This window comes from Amblyomma maculatum, chromosome 9, assembly GCF_055883805.1.
Source record: "Amblyomma maculatum isolate TAMU_Amacu chromosome 9, ASM5588380v1, whole genome shotgun sequence".
NCBI lineage: Eukaryota > Metazoa > Arthropoda > Arachnida > Ixodida > Ixodidae > Amblyomma > Amblyomma maculatum.
The window spans coordinates 50,000,862-50,020,423 of NC_139352.1; the positions used below are offsets into that span (position 1 = coordinate 50,000,862).

Here is a 19,562-nt window from a genome sequence, read left to right on the forward strand (position 1 = left end):
ATTGCAATGAAACCCTCCGAAATGCTTGGATCAGAGTCAGATATGCCACCACTAGGCCATGCAGGCTTAATACCGATTGGTTACAACTGGGGTTTACATCTGCATCAGGTGGTATTACGTAGCTGACACAGGTGGGGGTAGCTTGACTTATAATTAATAAGGGAACAAATCAAGGAATTAGCAATCAAGCAAATTGCAAAGTGCACGTACGAGAATGAGGATCTGCAAGTGGGGCTGCAGACACGAGCCATTTAACGCTATTTCGTTGTACCCTTACAGGAATAGAACAATGACCGAAATAGTAGGTCAAGAGATTATGGTGGAAGTGAAAAGATCTTTTCTCATATAGTACAGATTGAACACTACAATACACAAGGAACATAATGCTAATTTGCCACTGAAAATTGCATAAATCCTACCAAGTGACCTCTTGCGGTGAAACTCTTTATGACTGTAGTACCCTACATAAAACCGCATCTTATCACCAGTTTTCTTAAAAGCAGAGTGCTATTTTTTTCTTTCTCGAATGCTCGTCATGGTTTACGCTCTCTCCAATGTGCCCTCCTTTTACATCACCCATGAAGCGATTTTAGTATTAGATGGTGTCGCAGTGATGAAACTGCTGTCTTGTGAAATGTGATCCTGTTGAACACTAAATATAAAGCGATTTTACAATTGTTTCATTTGGTTTTAGAATTTTCTCAGTTTATCCAGTTTTGATGCTCTATAAGCAGCTGAAATTTAGTTATTTCACATGCTAACCACCATATATTATGCACTACCTAAAATTCAAGAATTTTTCCTGTTAAATATTTCTTACCACATATGGAACACCCTTTACAGGTGATACCGTAGTGGTTACGAGGAGAGAGCATAGCTGTGCATAGCTACATCATGTGAAGTGTATGAAATATGCAGACATTTACATGCAGGCTACCCTGCCTGCAAAGCCCAGGTAAAACTGCACGTACAGTAAGCTACTAAGTGATACCATTGCATTCCACAATATGTTCAGAAACTCATGCATTTGCACCGCAGCCCAACCGCATTACTATGCTGGTCACAGTTGTCTTCCTGCATGCGCATACTTATTTCGAGACTACAACCTTATACTTTAAAGAAATATGATCATTAGGCATGAACTGCCACAGTCCGATACATTAGGTGAGGCTTATGGTATCTAAGCAGCAAGTTTTTAACACTGCGTCTTCCGTCACCACGCCAAGTATTGTGCCGTAATGACAGAATTCAACACACATTGCAGCGACAGAGATGGCTCACCTGCTTTACGCTCACAAAACTCCTCAAGCATGCAGCACCCTCTCATGTTGCCCAGAGCTTTCATCACTGACCCACCCTCAGACTAGAGACTAATATTCTAGTACACTATATTGACGCCAAAACGTCATCGTGGTCATTGCTCATGGCTTCCAGCATCAGCCTACACAAAAACGGCTCATGCACTGTTAATAAGATTCTTGGTAACCTTAGAGACTAATCTTTACAGTGCACTGAAAAAAAAATTGCCATGCCCAAGTTCCAAAGTTCTGTCCCATTTAAAGGTGGAGCTTAAGCACCCTCCAATTTTTACTTAGTTCAAAAGCATTTATCCTAAAATTCAGAGCCCAGCAACATCATCTAACACTCCTATGTATGCTTGTAGTTCTTTCACACTTAACGAAAAAATTCTAGGGGGCACTTTGGACCACTAAAGTATGACAAAGCGAAAGCCTTTGTTTGAAACGCTGCTGCTTCCTGATTTACTGCGTCTGCCAATGTATGCCGTGTGGTGTGGCGTTTGAGGAAGTACCAAATGAAAGGCACATCACGAATATCCGGCGGCGTCAGCTTCGTGACATCATGACGACGCCAATTCCGGATATTAGACATGACAGGATGTCGACGTCATGATGGCATCGCATCTGGTCACTATCATGATCACCACCACTGTCACTATCACCAACTACCATTAACTATCATTAATGGTCACTATCTACCAAGTTCTTCACTAACTGCTTTAAAAGTAAACAGGACCCTGCGGAATCTCTAGAAGTGGAACACTTCTCGTGGATGCACGCACATGAATGAACATTCATGAGCCTGTAAAGGTGTTCACCTTAAAAAAAAAAAAAGGTTGGAGATAAGCAGATTCGAACCAAGGCATTTTTCGCAGGATGAGACTACAAAATGTCAGCCTACGTGCAGACTGCAACACACACATGCCGTGACGTTCTACGCTGTTTAACTACATTAAAACCAAATTCTTTTTCTTGAGTATTAACATCACCATGTTGACAGCACAAGAGGGAGAGTCACGACTCTCTGCAAAAAAGATGGATATAGCTTTATTTATAAATTCATATAGTACTATTTATTATTATTATATTATTACATACTGCAGCCCTATTGGGCTATTGCAGGGGTGGGTAAAAAAAACAACAAGGAACAGAACAAAAGGAAAGTAGCAGAAAGAATACGATCAAAAAAAAAAAAAAAAAAGTCTAAATGATTGAGTCAAGCAATGGTCAAAGATGCATACCTTCACACTGGCACTAAGATTCAAAAAGCACAGCCCCCTGTCAGATTTTAAAAAAAAAGAGCTAGAGAGGACTGGTCCAAAAATCTCATCATGCTGCAGGACCAGTCTGGCTCAATCTGCTATTTTCCACACTGACTGCTGTTTCTATCCCAAGCAACACCAACAATGGACCAATATTGGCACTATGTTGACAATATTGTGTCCCATATGAGACCAGCTAGTTTCCAACACACTCCAATATTGGCCCATTGTACGTGTTTCCTGGGTAACTGCCGAAGAAAAAAAAATCTCCAGAGAACAAGGCCATGCCATGTAAGTGGCGCAAGCCGCTAATCTGGAGCACTCTGCCATGACCATGGTGGCAGCATTTCTAAGATGCAGCCTACACTGAACATCCAATCTGTCAACACTGAAGCAAAGATGAAACAACACTCATCTCAAAGACCAGGCGTACAGACAATCTTCGATACGCCTTTCGGCAAACTAAGCGTACAGACTAACAAAAAATTAAAAAAAAAAAAAAAAAACACCACCACAGAGACCTCTCTACCGGTATGAAATGTGCATTTTGGTGTCACCAGGCAGCATTGTTAAAATAGGGGCCAAAACATTTCTGCACTGCTGCTTGGGTATAGAGCCCGACAGCAGCTGAATTACACAGACTACGGCAACAAATGCCCAGCCCAAAAAGCCACTAAAAACAGAAGCTGTAAACACATCAACAGCCTCAAACCACGGATGCCCCGAAGTGGTTCCAGGCTACCAAGTCACGTTTCTCAGTTCCAGAACCCAGCACATGTTGCCCGAGAGAAATTTACATCTTTTCCGGCTTTACACTGCTTAGCAAGCTTAAAATGCTGGTGATGTGCTCTTTGAACGATCCACATTGAGATAATTAAAATGCAGGCAGAATTTTCAACAGTATCTGTTTGCAATGGGGCAAGGCAGCCACGTCTTTTGCATCTACGAGAGCGCAACAACTTTCTGGTGCTAGACAGCAGCATACAGTGGCTCTCAAAATTTCAAAACCTGCTGGTGTAACAGCAATACACACTTATCACTGGCTGGTCCACGATTGCACAGACTACATGACATGCCACAATAGGGTCAGCAAAAATAAAAAATAAAATAGCACTAGAGTCAGTGTGTGGGAGCCCATGAGTAACCTTATATCAATCCCCATAGTAGGCCAGGGAAAAACGACAACAATTCGGTAACTTTCCAACAGTTGCTTGAGACCGAGTGAGGAAGAAAAAAAAAAACGAAACCGGCACTTTCTGCTCCTCTTATGCCCAAACACTCTTCATGAAGTTATCACAGTTTTTGTTTTGTCTTCTCGCTACATCAAGCGTGAAACCGTTAATCTGTGGGAAAGCATTGATGAATTGCAACCCCCCCCCTCCCCTGTTCCTCTTTGAGTGCCCCACTGCACAATGGTCTCGATACCACTTGCAGCAGTAGTAGTAGTAGTAGTATCGATAGTAGAAATAACTGATTGAAATGAGACCACTGCATTATGCCACAAATAAAAAAGTAGGCTATTTCCTCCCACCTTTGTCACAAAACCTCCACATGAATTGTGTGATGCATCTGCAATAAGTTAAACCACACACAAATGCTCTCTCTATCCTTACTGGTGTGCCGCCTAGCTACCTGCCCATCTATTAAAAAGCGAAGTGCATCAAGTACAGGGACAAAACCGGGCCTTCGCAAAACCATTAGAAGCGTAACCTCGAAATCTGGTCACATACAGAAGTGCACTGAACTGCCATCCCTGGAAAGGTAACCGCACAACAATGTGAAAGACCCATCTCCTTAAAAGTTCCCTGCCAATGTCAAAACTGCCAACCTGAGATGAAACAGAGAAAAGTGCCATTGTGGATACAGAGAAAGCTTGATTGGCTCTGGTCAATCCGACGTTGTGTACTGTGCAAGATAAGAACTGGATTCATGAAAAACGAAAGAGCACGCAATTCAGTCCAGCTTACTTAAGTTCAGGAGAAAATTCTTCAATGCCATTTGCACTGCAGACGCACAGTTAAAGCATTTGGAATACTTAATTCCACTGAACATCATAATTCACAGTCCCTTTTCATGTTGGCTGACCAAAAGAAAGCAAAGGTGACAAATGAACACCACAGCTGTACACACAATAAAGATCAAATCGTGACTTCTCAGACTCATTTTGATTACATGACTACAAGCATGAACAGCTACTATGCCGGACATCTTCAGAGTATAGAAACTGAAGCCATGCCTGGCCCATGTTAAACCCTGCATTATCAACAGCCAACAACGCACACACGTCAACGACGACGGGAAGAAATCAATTTGCTCCACAACAGGATAAAAACAAGAGCTTCTAGCCACCAAGAAAGAAAACCAGATGTGGAGCAGCCTGAGCAGATGACACTTGTGCTCATTACCAAGACAGCGACAAAAAAAGAACGATGAAATCAGTTGACAGAATTTTGAACTGCCTTTGTCCTAACCAAATAAATTACCAGCCAACAGACGCCCGTAAAAGAAAATTACAAACTCAAGAAAGTTGCATGTACCCAAGAACGAGCCTTATGATTGAAGCTAGAGAAATAAGAAAATAAAGGCTTCTTTTTTTCTTTTAGTTGCCACTCCGATTTCCCTTCACGCACATCAATAAAAGCTGACAGACAACTTGAATGACAGCAGCAAGCAAACAAAGCACATACATGCAAATGAAAAAAAAAAAGGGGGGGGGCAGCAGCGCAAAGAATGGCCAACCTAGAAGTGCAGGATATTCTCGTTGCCAGATACAGGCATGCACATGAGAGATGCCCACACACACAGACATGCCCCAATTTAGCCGGCACTTTCGTCCCTTTCCCAAATGAAGCAGAGATGGGGACCTGCGACAACAGATGCTCACGCTGCACAAATGCGGCAACACGACCACAGCGCTCTCGCGAAGAGAGAGGGAGAAAAAATGATCAAGACACACCACCACTCCACATAGTCTTGCTGGTTGCTCTCCAGAGGCACCCGGCACAACAAAGCAAACTGGCCGGGAAAACCGCGCACAGCCAAAATGGAGACACTCGATGGCGATGTGTGCGCCCCATTAGGTAGTCGGTCCTCTTGCTGCGGCGGGACTACACGTCAAAGGGGACGATGACCGGCCGGCAACGCAGATGTGGGTGGCGAGGGGTTGGTGGTGGTCGTTTGGAAGGAGATGGCACTCCGGTGCAGACGAAGACGCGGGGAGAGGAAAGGCGACAGCAATGGTGTCCGTCTCTCCTTCTGGCTCTCCCCGCACACACTTGGTGTTCCAGCGCGCAGCATGCATATGTGTGTGTGGATGCGGGCTTGTGGGGGGGAGAGATGACCAATGGTGCCGTGAGCTTTACAGCTCCATGTCTTTGGTCTCGTCGTCTGAGAAATCACTCATAGAACTCTCGCTGCTCGACGACTCGTTGTCCTGCTCCCGCAGCGCTTCTTCTGTGGCGTACCTTTTGACGTACTCTGGTCATGGGAAGGAAAAAGGAATGCACACATTAGAGGCACCAACAGCTCATCCTGAGACGAGACATGCAGTAACTACACTATACACCGTTTTGTTTCATACATCAAGTGCAACACTGCCAAAGCTAGAGCTCTTGTTTGCGCTCTCCGCATCCACGATGAGAAATAGTGCCTGCTCTTAACGAAAGAAAATAATCGTTGCTTTGTCTGCAAGTTTAATTCATCTTACATTTGCCATCAACTTCATAAAAAGCACCTTTTTTAAGGAGAAGAGATCGGATTCGGCGATTTTGTATGTTTGGTTTGTCGTTTTCGTTCGTGTCACGTTTTTGCTGCCCCGCAACCATGCCAGCTGTGCCCTCCGTGCTGCGCAACGACTCGGACTGCCTCTTCAGAGCGAGTTTTTTTTTTCTAAGATCCACACTGCAAAGATGTCCAGGCACACGAAGTGAAACGTTTATGGTCGGAATAGAGCCCGTTTCCGCAGAAACCACTTGGCCACCGAACAAGCGCGTAGTGATACGCCTCCCTTTTCTTTCTTGCCGACTACTTGCGTGGCTTTCGCTGCGTTGCACCTGATATGTGGAACGAAGTATAGGTGCCTTTAATTCAAGAATAAAAAAAACTGAGCTCACAAACTGTTTTAAAACTGCCACACTAAACTCGTCATGCACTGCTAATATTTGTGCCACACTGTACAAAAAAGCCCCAGGTGCTAAGTGCAGGGCAAAGCAGCTCACTGCACACACCACAGGGCAAGTAAGGGGGCAAATCTTTATACAGGGCACAATGTTTACCTCCACTGTACATAAGACAAATCAAGGTCAAACGCTTGCATCAGGTTTTCTGAAGCACTTCACACTTGTATGTGACAACACTAACGAGGTGACTGACACTGCAAAAGCATGTCATTTCAGTCTTACGCAAATGCTCACCTTGCACCTTTTTCTTGTACTCCTCTGGCTTGTGCAAGTACATGGCTGCCGCATCCCCGTTAAGAGGGTCGATTGGATTTGGGTATGTCAGCAACTGTGGCAGGAACGACTCGAAAATGTTGGACAGATCTGCATGTGCAACAATCAGATTCAGGGGCACAAACTAAGAGCTGATACGTCGACATTCAAAGCCTGTTCATTTTTTACCCTGCCACAGACAACTTCGCTACCTTGCTCAAAAACTGCCGTACAGAATAACTTCACAAGAGGACAGAATTTATTATTTTCGATGCACCCTGACAACTACTATAAAAACCTGCATAATACAAAGCTTTTCTTCTGATTCTGTCAGATTTCTGCCTCATATTATATACAGATTCGAACAAATTTCTGCCTAAATTCGCAGCTCTGGCCTCATTATCTATCACCACTATCAGCATCAGGCTTCCAGCAATAGGAGGCGCCATCTAGTGGTGGCGTCGGCAGACTGTTTCGGTGGCTTTGGTTTGACCACGCGATCATTGAGACCACAGTGCCCGCAACGCACAAGCGCCCGGAAGGAGGTCAATCACACGTCGCATGATGTAGGAATAGCGAAAGGATCACTTGGAATTTTGCATGGGTCTCTCACGGGCCTCTTCAACCAGCCATGCTGGCCATGCCCTACAGCCGAACCGCAGATACCGCAGCCGAACCGCAGACCAGCATTTCCAAAGAGTGTGTCGGTTGCACGTTCGAGAAATGCGGGGTACCAAACGTGTTTAGGGGTACTGAAGAGAAAGACGCATTTACCACGGCACTCTTGGTAAATGATTATGCCAGACGACAATCACGAAAACCCTGAATCCGAGAACACTTCCTGGGTGCATAAGCCCTGCTCGGGCGCATGCCGGTCATCAGAGCTAGAAGCGACCTACTGGTTTTAGAACAAACTGAGGATCATGCAGCTTCCGCTATTGCTGGGGTGAATGTGAACTGCTCTTCTCACGGTGCATAGAATTCTCCGATCTAGTGTGGCGACGCGAGAGGGGGAGCGCACCAGCACCGGCATATGAAGGTTCATGGCACTATTCGGCACCCGGTGCAAAAGCATCATGCGCATACACCTTACTGACCAACCGCAAGTGCAAATAAATACTTTTACTGATCTTTCCTCACTCGCATTGTATGCGGATAAGAACCTTTTTCTGTTTTCGCCATGCCGAAATTACACCTCTATTATATGCAGGTATTTATGGTACACACGTCTATGGCCAGCATGTGGCGAAGTTAAGCAGAGGGCAAAGTTCTGAAAACGGTGCTTCTTGGTCCCCTAGCAAATGATGCGATGTGCACGAAGACTACTACATACTACCCTTCACACACAAATGACATCATGATGCGAACTTCTGTAGTCTTGGCAGTTTGAGCAAACCAAAATTTGAAGACCCTGACAAAAGCATACAATATCTTCCGATAATTTCTCCATGCTTGACGAATCAATTACATTTTTACGTGGCTGCAAGTCGAATGATGTGACGAGAATGGACGGCAGCAGATGCCAACCTGGAATCAGTGCACCATCGTACGCATTGGCATGTTCTAGTCCAAGAGAGTTAAAAAAGGGGCTTGCAATAGTAGTTCTAGAATTGCCAAATTTTTGACAAGCTTCCTTCAAGGTGGGTAATTAGCTTAACGCTGGGAGAAACAGACCTAAACGGTACTTTCCAAGCTATGGGAGCAAGCCCACCGGGTACAATTTAAGCAGTAGGGTGTGCTCACTCAGCTTTGTAATCGTGCAGTGCCATCTTTGCTTCGTGATGCACTTGTCAGAGTTTCTTTCCCTTACTGTCGGCGTATTATTTATTATTTATTTACAGAATACTGCAAGCCCATGAGGGCCCTTGCAGGAAGGGCAATGCAACGTGGTACAAATTCAAAAAGCACTGAAAACAATTGAAAAACACAAAGCTGATAACACTGATGACGTTAATCTTGGTACATAATGCAGTCTCATAGGTAAAGAATTCCAGTCACTTATGGTTCAAGGGAACAAGGAGTACTTAAAGAAGTTAGTTCTGGAAATGGGGTTAGTGAATCAGAGTGACTATGTTTTGTTGACTGTGATGCGGAAAAAAACAAAACGTAGCAAATAATGAAGCAGCCCCCCACATGGATATATAGTACTACTTCTTCCATACTTAAACCTTGTCTTCACAAGTTCAGCGTTATGTAGGCTTCTACATCCCTCAGTTCCTCCGATTTTGTTGCTGTTGTTCCCACTACATTATTGCTCACCATACAGTGCTGTCCAAGCCTGGTTGATGACGTCCAAGCATACAGTGCCAGACCTACGGGAGAAAAAGGACAAGTACAAGTTGCAGCTTCCAGTAAGCAACCGCAAATTAGTAACCTCAACCACACTAGTGCACGAGAGCCACCAATACCGGAAGCCAAATAACTAATGACTCCCGAGAGTGTGCGTGGATTCAAGAGAAACCGACGACAAAAGAATCGACAGTATACTAAGGTTCACTATTACAACACAGCCAGTTCATTGAAAGTCACAGCCTTGAATGCTTAAAGCAAATGCTAAACCGGAATCTTTGCTCTATAGTTTTTTATGCTTGTGTAGTGTTAGTAAGAGTTAAGCAAACCACTTTTCAGGAACCATTCGCAATTGTCGAAATACTGCTTACGTCTCATGATTCCAATGAGTTCATTAATATTTACTGTGTACAAGCCATGAGGGTACTCATGGCAACTTACTATCTATCTTGTGTCGTCATGTTCACCCTTCCTGCACGACCATCTAATGTTACTACGGTTAGCACCCACAACCAGGTGGGGCTAACAGCAGCCGCTGCTGGCGTCGAGTGCCTCTATGACTTCAGCAGAAACTGAAGGGTGCAAATATACATTGTGCAGGGCACATTTGCACGGCCAGCGGCATTTCCTATCTGACTACAGCACTTCACCAACATACTAACATGCATGCAAACCCTTCTGAAAACTACTGCCTGGTGACATCAACATACTTAGTTGCTTAGCATAGCCTCCACGAGGACACTCGTGCAGTTTGCCAGCTGGCATATAGAGTATGAGAGAACCAAAAATCGAGGACAATTTGGCGACTAAAGTGATGAAAGGCGAAAGCCTGAGTGCTGCGCTCTGCTACGAGACTGTTGCGCATGTAGCAATGAATGCTGCCACGAGTAAAGCGAGCGACTACTCTTTCACATTCTGCGAGTGCATTTATTCAGTGAATTCTGCTCGGCAGTGACGAGACCGCGCTCCCTGTATCTCCACAGCTGTTCTACGTTTACTGTTGTGTGTGGTTGATTTTACCGTGTGTGTGACATTAATTAGTAATTATTAATTATGTAAATTAATTAACAATTATTAATTAGTACTTATCAATTAGTAATTGATCACTGATTGGCATATGGCCGTATAAGGCACGCATTCGCGCATACTGTGGTCACGGCCGCTCAATGGAGGCGCACTTGGTGCGGCCCGTCGCGTCGCGCCTCAATGGCTGGGGAAGCGCGTATTTGGAGAAGTTACAGTTTCCGCCGTCATTCTCCGCGGGGGCGCCACCACTCCATGACAAGGCGCCGCCGTCACGGACAAGCAGACGACGCGGAAGGAGCGCGCTGGCTGGGTTGGCGCGTGTTATCGTTTTGACTACTCAGCATAACCACGTGGTTCTGATAGTTCTGCATGCGTGTCATCGGTGCCTGTGTCAACAGCGTCCTAAGCGTATGCAGCACCACGCCAGGCAACTGCTGTGTGCCGCTGTGCACCACGAAAGCAAGAAAAGATCGGTTACCATCAGTTTTCGTGCGATTCACAACATCGAGCAGCATGACTGAAAAACATATCTCGGGAGGGCTAGGATGGAAACGGAAGCCGGTGAGAGCCGAGTGACAAGTCACTGGTATACTTACTGCACTTCACAGGTGACGATTACAGGAAGAACATAAAACTGAAGATCCTGCTTCCTTCAGCTGTCCCCTCTGTGTTCCCGAACTGCCCACATTACAAGTTAAGTTACTCACGCAGGCTCATGTTGAGCCAAACAACATTGAAAAAATTGATGTGCGCAGGTCAATAGCTTTATTTTCCCCACTTGTTATAGCTACACTTCATTTCCTCCTGGACAACCCCCCGTGTCATCCTGAAGCATGTGTGTTTCAAGATAGCTCCGCCACGATCACCTTTATGACGATGATATCAAAATGGTATGCCTTGCCCAACATTGCATAAGTGAAGCCATGGAGACACATAAGTGAAGCCATGGAGACACCAAGAGGGGCCGCTCTATTTGTCAGATGACGAGCGACTCCCTTGGTTAGAGTTGGACTTTGCCGTATCGAAGACATTCAGGTCCAAGGAGGCACGTCGAAGCAAAGGCTAACCAAACAAACGTATGAAGCAACAATCATGACAACCAGATCTACAGCCACGGCCGCTGCGCGCAGCTCTCCGCCCGGACTTGTCTCGGAGCGGTGGCGCCGCAGCGGGGGCAATGAGAACTAGGCGCAATACGGCTCTTCTGGGCGACACGACGGGCCACACCCAAGTGCGCCTCCATTGAGCGGCCGTGCTGTGGTGGTGCTTTCTGATTAGTCGAGACCTCTATGACGCCATCCCGTCTCGACCAATCAGAGCCGCCACAAAAGCGTGACACTTTTGCTGACAAAAACGATGAGGCAATACAGCCTTTTGCCCTAAAATGTGCCATCTGGTACTAGCACGTGTTGCTTTTGTCCCGAGCATACAGTGCATCACTGAAAGCTGCATGTGCAATAATATGGCACTGCAACTTGCAAGATAGCCACAAAGGAAGTAATGTATGCCACAAAAAAATTCTTTCTGGAGCAAAGTGAAGGAACTAAGTTACATCGCAAACTAAGCAACTCCAACCTTGGCACCTTCTGCTGGCTCTCCCCATGTGCAGTATATTCCAAAGGCACATGAAAAGCGTACGAGAACACAATCACAGAGATGGCAGTACATCGGAGTGCCACGAGCCACTCTTTGAGGTCCGAGGAGAATTTGACGCCTTATACCAAGTTCTCACACTTCACACGCTATTTTCCTTGTGGTTTTCACTTGCCGCTTCTTTTTTTTCATTGAGAACAGTAGCAAGCACTCAATTCATGCAGATAATTAATGTTCAGACACACTTACACTTCATCAATGTTTGGGTGATAAATCTTGTTCATGAAACCTGGAAACAAAGATAAGCAAAAATTGTAAGAATCTCGAGTTGCATTCTGGACACTCATGCTAGCCCCACTTGTCTTCTAAAAAAACTAAGGAAAAGACAGCACATAAGTTCTGCAACTAAATGAGAGGTAAAACAAGCCTCTACTGGCGTCCACCACGGAGTATATTGCAGAAATGACAAAGTGGAAGATTACTCTGACCGTTTTCACTATTGTGTAACTAAATTTAGCAAATCAGACTCAATGCTGCTGCACGTAAGAGCATACTTAGCTTAGGCACATGCAATAAACAACAAAGATCAAAATGTTTTCAACATGTGGCATAGCAAAAAGTCTATTGAGATTTCTTAGTCGTGTCTTACAGAAAGACATGGCTTTTGCTGCGACTAGCAACAATTCCAAATCTCTGACAGCCACACGTCGACGAATGCTTAGAGAAAGGGGTTGGGACATTAACTTTCTATGGTACTGTTATGATCTGATGTTCAGCAAGCATAAAATAAAATAAAACCACTGACATCAGTGAATACTGCATTGTATATGACCGGCCAGACACGAAAATGTTAAGCACTGCATTGGTAAGTATGGTAATGAGCAGAGGTGCAAGCTTTGCATTTGGGCTGGCTTAAAGCGTGGGTGTGGCAGTCTACTAACGTAATTTCCAGCACAACACATAAAAAAATATCAGTTTTTGTCTCCCAGATGCAAAATTGTCACAAAATATCCTAAACCAATGCAGTGCACTGAGAAGGCAGGGCTGCCTATTATTGAAGCAGAAAACATGTTTTTTTCTCACATCTGGCAACATATTACTGGCACCAAGCCGCCATGCACACTGGAACTAGCATTTGTGCTTGCACATAAGCTGCCAGCACCTAGTGTAAGCGTCTATACTCCCCAACTTCTGACAATCAGACGGAAGCTATGGAATCAAACAACACCTTCTCCAATGCAGTGAAACTCGGTCCCCACTTGCAGTTATTAGGCTCTTCTCTCCAAGCATAGCATATTGTGAATATTCACTGTTCGAGGCAATTTTCTAACACATCCTTGAATGGTAGAAGTCAAAGAAGAAACAGTTCTCCCGATTACAGTAGAAATTGCTGTGCATGTCCAGTTACACGAAGATAGTACCAAATGCTCCAGCAGCAGAACAAAGTTGTAACGGGAAACACTATGTCCCACACAGCCAGGCACACTATCATGTGGCTAAACCAATTGGCGGAATTACAACCGTTATGGATGCTTCGCGCTGCAGCCTTACTGCCAAGAAAACCTGTCAGAGAGTATGGTCTGTTTGGTGTCAGCTAAATGGTAACATTGGCATGTGGAACACACAAAGCTCCTTACAGCTATCATGCAATAACCGAAAAAACTTATCGCCCTAGAAGATGAACTTACGTCAACACTATTGATGATGAGGGGTACAGTTGAACAAGAAAGAAGTGCCTCACTAAGACACTTTCCAGTGGAAGAACAGTGCAGGCTGCATGAGATTACTTGGCTTTGTGCAATGCATGGGCATTGTTAGTTTTCATGCTTTTGTTCTTCCCCTTCTCCCTTTAAGTGACGCCCAATCAGGGGGCCCTTGAGGGTAGATGACCAATCATGAGCGATGCAGGCAAGCAGCAGTGACTTGATTAGCGCCTGGATAAATTTGCAGCAGCCCAAAGGATGATGCATAAATAACTGCATAAATACTAGGTAGTTTGATAAATGGAAAACAGATTGAGCAAACGATTCAACCTTATCTACGTATAAGTAGGCTACAAAAGCAGCAGAGACATCTTTTTGGACTTACCTATCGATGGAGACTTGAAAGGGTATTTCTCAGGTAAGTCAACCCTCACCTTCCAGACACCTCCCTCATATGGAGCTGCAAGGTTACAAGCACAAAGAAACAGTTCAACACAGAAGGTTGCCTAAGAACTTGTGTGATGTGGAAGTTACCACAGCACAAGATAAACGGCAAGATGTGATGAGTGCAGACATTCTAGTCAAGAAACTAGTCAACAAATGCCCTATACCAGTAGCAAAAAAAACAGACATGAAACACTGAATACTAGCCACCCGCACATGGCACCTCTTACCATTTAAGACTGCAGAAGAATGCAGAAACACTACAGAGGCAGAAACTGGCCAATCAATATTAGCAACCATAGATTTGCTGATGCCACAAGCATAAAGTAGAATAACTAAATACCCCTACACATCCAAGTGCTTTAAGCAAAAAAACTAGACACACTACAGTCCACAAAGAGTGCGCACATGAACAGCTCCCATAAAAAAGGCTTGAAATCACGTACGATTTTGTACCAGCTGTTGCAAAAGTGACGGAGCAGTTAAATCCAGTCAGAGAAGATGCAACTTACTCGCTTTTGGCCCATAAAACTTGACACAGAATTCATTGAGTCCTCCCAGAATGGTGACTTCGTGCTTGCTTTCAATACTGAAGGCCACTGGTCAAGGAAGGCAATGTACACACAGCACCAGAGCTAACCAGTACTAGAGAGAGAGTGTGTCAACTTGAGGCTTCAATTTACTGCAACTATAGCTAAAAAGAGTGTCTGGTACAAATCTCTGCACCATGAAACATTCTCACACATGGCACTAGATGGTTAGCATTCTGCAAGAACTTGACATCAAAGTAGTACACCTGTGTAGTAGTCCAGTTTCCCAGTAAGCGTAGTGCCAACAGGTCTGTGTGGCTGGTTGAAAGGACAACCGACCAACAACCAGAAGCAAGGTTATTCGCAGAGCAGAACAAGCGATCCAAGTTCACATTTTTTGTGGATTAACAGCATGACCCAGTTTCTGTTGAAGACAACAAAGCTAAATACTGTTAACTACCAACCTACACACAAAAAGCTCATAAGAGCTCCATGCCACTCCTCCCCTCATCTCCAGAGCACGAGTGCGCGTCTCCCATTACTGTGAGAATATGCGAAGCACAAAAACGAAACCCTGAACAAAAGTGAATTCTTTGCACTAACAAGAACAAGTGCAGTGAAATTGGTGAAGGATCACATTTTTTCATAAAGAAGAATCGTAATCATTAATGGTGCACTAAAGATAGCTTTGAAGGCACCTTCTAATTGTGTGAGCTCATCTACACGCTCCAAGCATTGTTATAAACTTCGAATTATTTTGCTGTTAATATCATAAAACATCTCAGCTCGAGCCTTTATTTTTTTTTTTAAACTCGCCACAAAGAGTTAGGGGAGTCAACCAATTTGCACAGAATTCATTTAAGGAAACGCGTGGCGGCATGCCACTCTGACGACAGCAGAGTAATATGATCGTGTCAATAAAGTGCACTTGCATCAGTCTTGTTTTTTGGAGACCTCCTTTTTAAACCACAAATGTGTAGTGGTTCCATAAACAAATTTGCATCATATCTAAATATATATATAAAAGTTACTTCGGGTGTCTTCACAGATAAGAGGACTTTTCATTTTCCTCTGCATAGTGATCAAGTCTCACAAAAGCAAAGAGTACAGGTGTATTTATATTGCCATGGGCTTAATTTATGGCTATGCTGTCTGTGACTAAATCTATTCATTCATGGAAACCCAGAAAACAAAACTTTTCAGAATGCTCTTTTTAATGCACCTTGAAGAGCAGAGGCAAGCAGAAACGTCTTTCATAGCATGGTTTCACAGGAGTTCATTCAGAAAGTTGACTGTATCGTTTATTCAATCCCCACCCCTTAACAAACCAGTCCACTGTACCTTGCATAGCCCATTTTGACTTGCAAATCAGGCCCCTTAACCATGCTTGGCGTCCATTGACAAGTGCTTGCATCTTCAATAAACTATTTCTACCACCACCAACTGCCCCCAAACTAATGTTACGACAGAACGATATGGCACACGACAGTGCTCTAAAAAGCTCCAGCCTTGTTGTCGTGTCGGGTTTAATGGCGCATAAGCAGCTCAGGCTATCATGCGCCAAGCACAAGGTTGTAAGTGGCGTATACTATTTACTCTACAGTTTCTGTAAAATATTTGCTTCCTTTAAAAATATGCTAGTAGTATAAAAGGAATGCAGTGCAGCAGTAACCTTTCAGTGCGTAGCTATGCTTGACAACTGTCATTAGCAGGATTTCAGTGTACTGCTGAAAATAAGGCATTCAGCACAAATATTGCCAGCCGGAGATATAAAACCTGCCTGATCAACCAAATAAGGTATACAATTTTGTTTAGTGCCATGATAGTGCATGCAAAAGCAAAACCATGTCCAAAGTCTACGCAGAGAAAATACTGCTTCCTTACAGCCGCAGCACATGTGACCACACGTGTGAAGGTGTTATTATAATGGCTGCAACATAAGAGATAAATGAGAGCTTGCCTAAGATTGAAAAACGTGATCAGACTGGTAGTAATTGCAGCTAGAGATGATAATCTGAGATCGAGATGTAATAACCACAGCCCTGGAAGTAGAGTACAATATATTAAAACATTGTCTCACTGTAACGATGCACTGATTACAGTACTACACTGCCAATTTTCGTTTCCCTGACCATGTTCATGCAACTTACTTATGCTAATTCTACATAACGTTAGTATGACAGTCCGAGTTAATTTTGCCGTAAGATGAATCGCTATCTCAAGCCAAGCAAATGCATTGGTCAAGATCGCATAAAGCTATGCTGGGTACGCATAAAAATGCACGATGTAGGCGAACGCTGTATCCATAAGCACGTTGCGACGCGAAGGACTTTTTTTTTTTTTTTTTTTTTTTTTGCTCTTGCATGTCATTTTGGTTTACAGGCAGATGGCCAAAATAAGTTTTTTTCGCATCTGCTTTCTTTACACCCGGGGATTTCAGCTGTGCGCCTACGACCAGTCACTGCTGCGTGCGGCCTTTCGACACCTGCTATATTTTTCTTGTTTTTTGGAGGCAGAGGCCAGCAAGAGAGCAGATGATCGTGGTATGACTCAACGCCCTAGGCTAGGGTAAGCAATTGCTGCACCGAAGGCGTCTCCCTAAGCAAAAGTTTGAAACATGTGCCAAGACGAGCTCTTCTGAGACGCCATCGGAGTGGAGAAAATATGCGTGTTGCCTTCGCGATGAGCCCCAAAGAAAAAAAAAATGCACACTACAAAGGAGCGCACAGGCGGCAGCTGATGGGAAGGAGCTTTTTTCAATCCGCAGAAAGGTCGGAAAACGCGAGGTAAACAGACAAGATCCAAGGTACAGACCAAAAGTGGAGAGCGAAACCTGAGATAATGTTCAAGCGACAGACAACGTTGCAAGCAAAATACGTTTACAAAGGAGGTCTCTCGATAACAGATGTTATAAAATTGAACAATGTTATAAAATTATGCCAGCTTGCCTCGGACCACGCCAGATTAGCCTATAAACATTAGGAACAAAGTTGTTTCCGGAGGCCTTCACACTAGCTCGTTAAAAGATGTCTTCGCCAAAACGCACGCATCGTTTATTGGATGCGACAAGTTCCAGAAACGTCATGCATTGATTGCAACGTACGGACGCAGCAGGCGCGAAAGCGAGTGGACGCGCGCAATCGGATGTCATGACCAAGGTAAAAACCTGCCTCTGTAACCCGGTCTCCGGAACATCGAAGAAAAAAAGAAATCAGCGGCAACAACGCGGAAGGCGCCAAGGCTACCGCAGCAGCCTACGGCGAGTGAAAGAGGAGGTCATTACAAAAAGGAGGTCAGAAACGCGCTCTCTGCCAACGGGTGTGCGCCGCAGCTGATCGTGCCTAGGACGCGTTTTCGGCTAAATTCTCCCCGCGACTTCCCCCGGGGGCCTCTACGTAACACGAAAATAAAGTGCCCGGGCTAAACACGGCGAACGCAACTGCGCGACCCGTCCAGATGTTGCGTTTGGTCCGTCATAAAACGCGTATACGGGGACGCCAAAAACAAAACGCGCACAACCACGGTGCGGACCCCCCTCCCATGGAAACAGGCAACGCGGATCTGGTTGAAAGGGTTGCCCAAAATCACCTGGAGGTCACGGGCCTCCAGGGCCTTTTGTCACGACGTTTAGATAGCACACATGTGTTGCGACTCTCGGACAGCTCCAAACTGAACTGTTCTGCGGACACGCAGCAACAAAGAAACGATTACGCCAGCGCGCCCCAAACCTGATTAGACCAGCTGAGACATGCTCGGCCAAGCAACAATACGGTGGGCGCAGCCGAATGCGCTGCTGCTTTCGACTCACCTAGGAGGCGACGACAGTGATAGTGTTGCCAATCCACGCACCATCACTGAAATGCTGTGCACTCTGCAGGTTTCTAGGAAGTCAGATACTACGAAACAGCACAATTCGACTTGAGCAACCTCCCCGTCTCACAACAAAATGCGACCAAGCAGCGCTCTCAGTTGCGCGCAACGAAACGCGAAGGCTTTTTCCGTCCACAGTTCACGCAGTCGAGAAGGATACAGTTTAATGACGTCGGTATCCATACGCCTCTTCCCAGCGCTTGGAGAAGACATCTTTTTGTCTTACCTCACGGCAGGAAGCTGCGATAGAAAACCCCTGCGGTCGTTTCGACTCGCGCAGCTTTCACAGCGCTTGCTGCTCTCCGCTTTGGCTCACAATGGCGAACTGGCTGCTGTGTGGTCGCTGCCGCTGCTCACCGCAACACCACCACCTGTGACGTAGACATCACGTGACCTTGCTCGTTTCTTTGTGCGTGTATGATAGAGAGGTAGAAAAAATAACACAAAAAAAAAAACGGTTTTGCCTTCACGTAGGTCCCAAGAGACTCGGACGCAACTGACGCGCCCGATTTATCCGAGTTGGAATTTTCAGGAGCTGCCAAGTGGGCGACGGTAACGATTTTGAGCGAAAAATGTGCAACGATGGGCTGCTAGAACTTGGGAAAAGAAAGAGTGCGGGAAGCAGGCCCCGCCCAGCGCTTACCAGTGTTGCCCGTCGCTAGCGATCAGCTGGTTCGTGTAAACAAACGCCTCACGTGATTTCTTTGTCCCGCATTGCAAGCACGATTTTTTGTGGCTATTTCGTCATGCGTGTCAACCCAACTTCGAAGCCCTGAGAGAGCGACGCAATCATTTTCAGGGTACGAAAACTGTACAAAAAAGAGAAAAGGACACCAAGAAGCGAGCGACTGATTCCGAAACCTAATGCGTATCGACCCAATGTCTGAGTGGTTAGCACGATGCGGCGCATACCGACTCGCTTCTAGTTTGAAGCCGCAAATAGAAAAATGCAACTGTACTCGAAAACCTAGCACAATAGCGCGTTCGCATCACTATTGCATGTCAACCGTTTCTGCCTATGTCGCGATGTGCGAAATTTTCGCACGTGCACTACGCGAGTCTCTATTTCTGTTAACGCTTGGCGTCGAAACGCGCCACCAAAGTGTTCCGTATGGTT

The 19,562-nt window shown here is 45.1% G+C and overlaps 1 protein-coding gene across 1 annotated transcript; it reads right to left on the reverse strand.

Moving 5' to 3' along the window:
• Window positions 1-2,327: 2,327 nt before the first annotated feature.
• Window positions 2,328-19,025, reverse strand: UbcE2H (ubiquitin conjugating enzyme E2H). The gene is made up of 8 exons (XM_084578748.1): window positions 18,910-19,025; window positions 18,606-18,816; window positions 14,558-14,634; window positions 13,987-14,061; window positions 12,148-12,187; window positions 9,250-9,302; window positions 6,973-7,101; window positions 2,328-6,037 (listed from the first exon to the last, which is right to left on the reverse strand). Exons 2-8 carry the CDS (start codon window positions 18,656-18,658, stop codon window positions 5,919-5,921), a joined length of 546 nt encoding a protein of 181 aa, XP_084434874.1. The 5' UTR covers window positions 18,659-18,816; window positions 18,910-19,025; the 3' UTR covers window positions 2,328-5,918.
• Window positions 19,026-19,562: the final 537 nt, after the last annotated feature.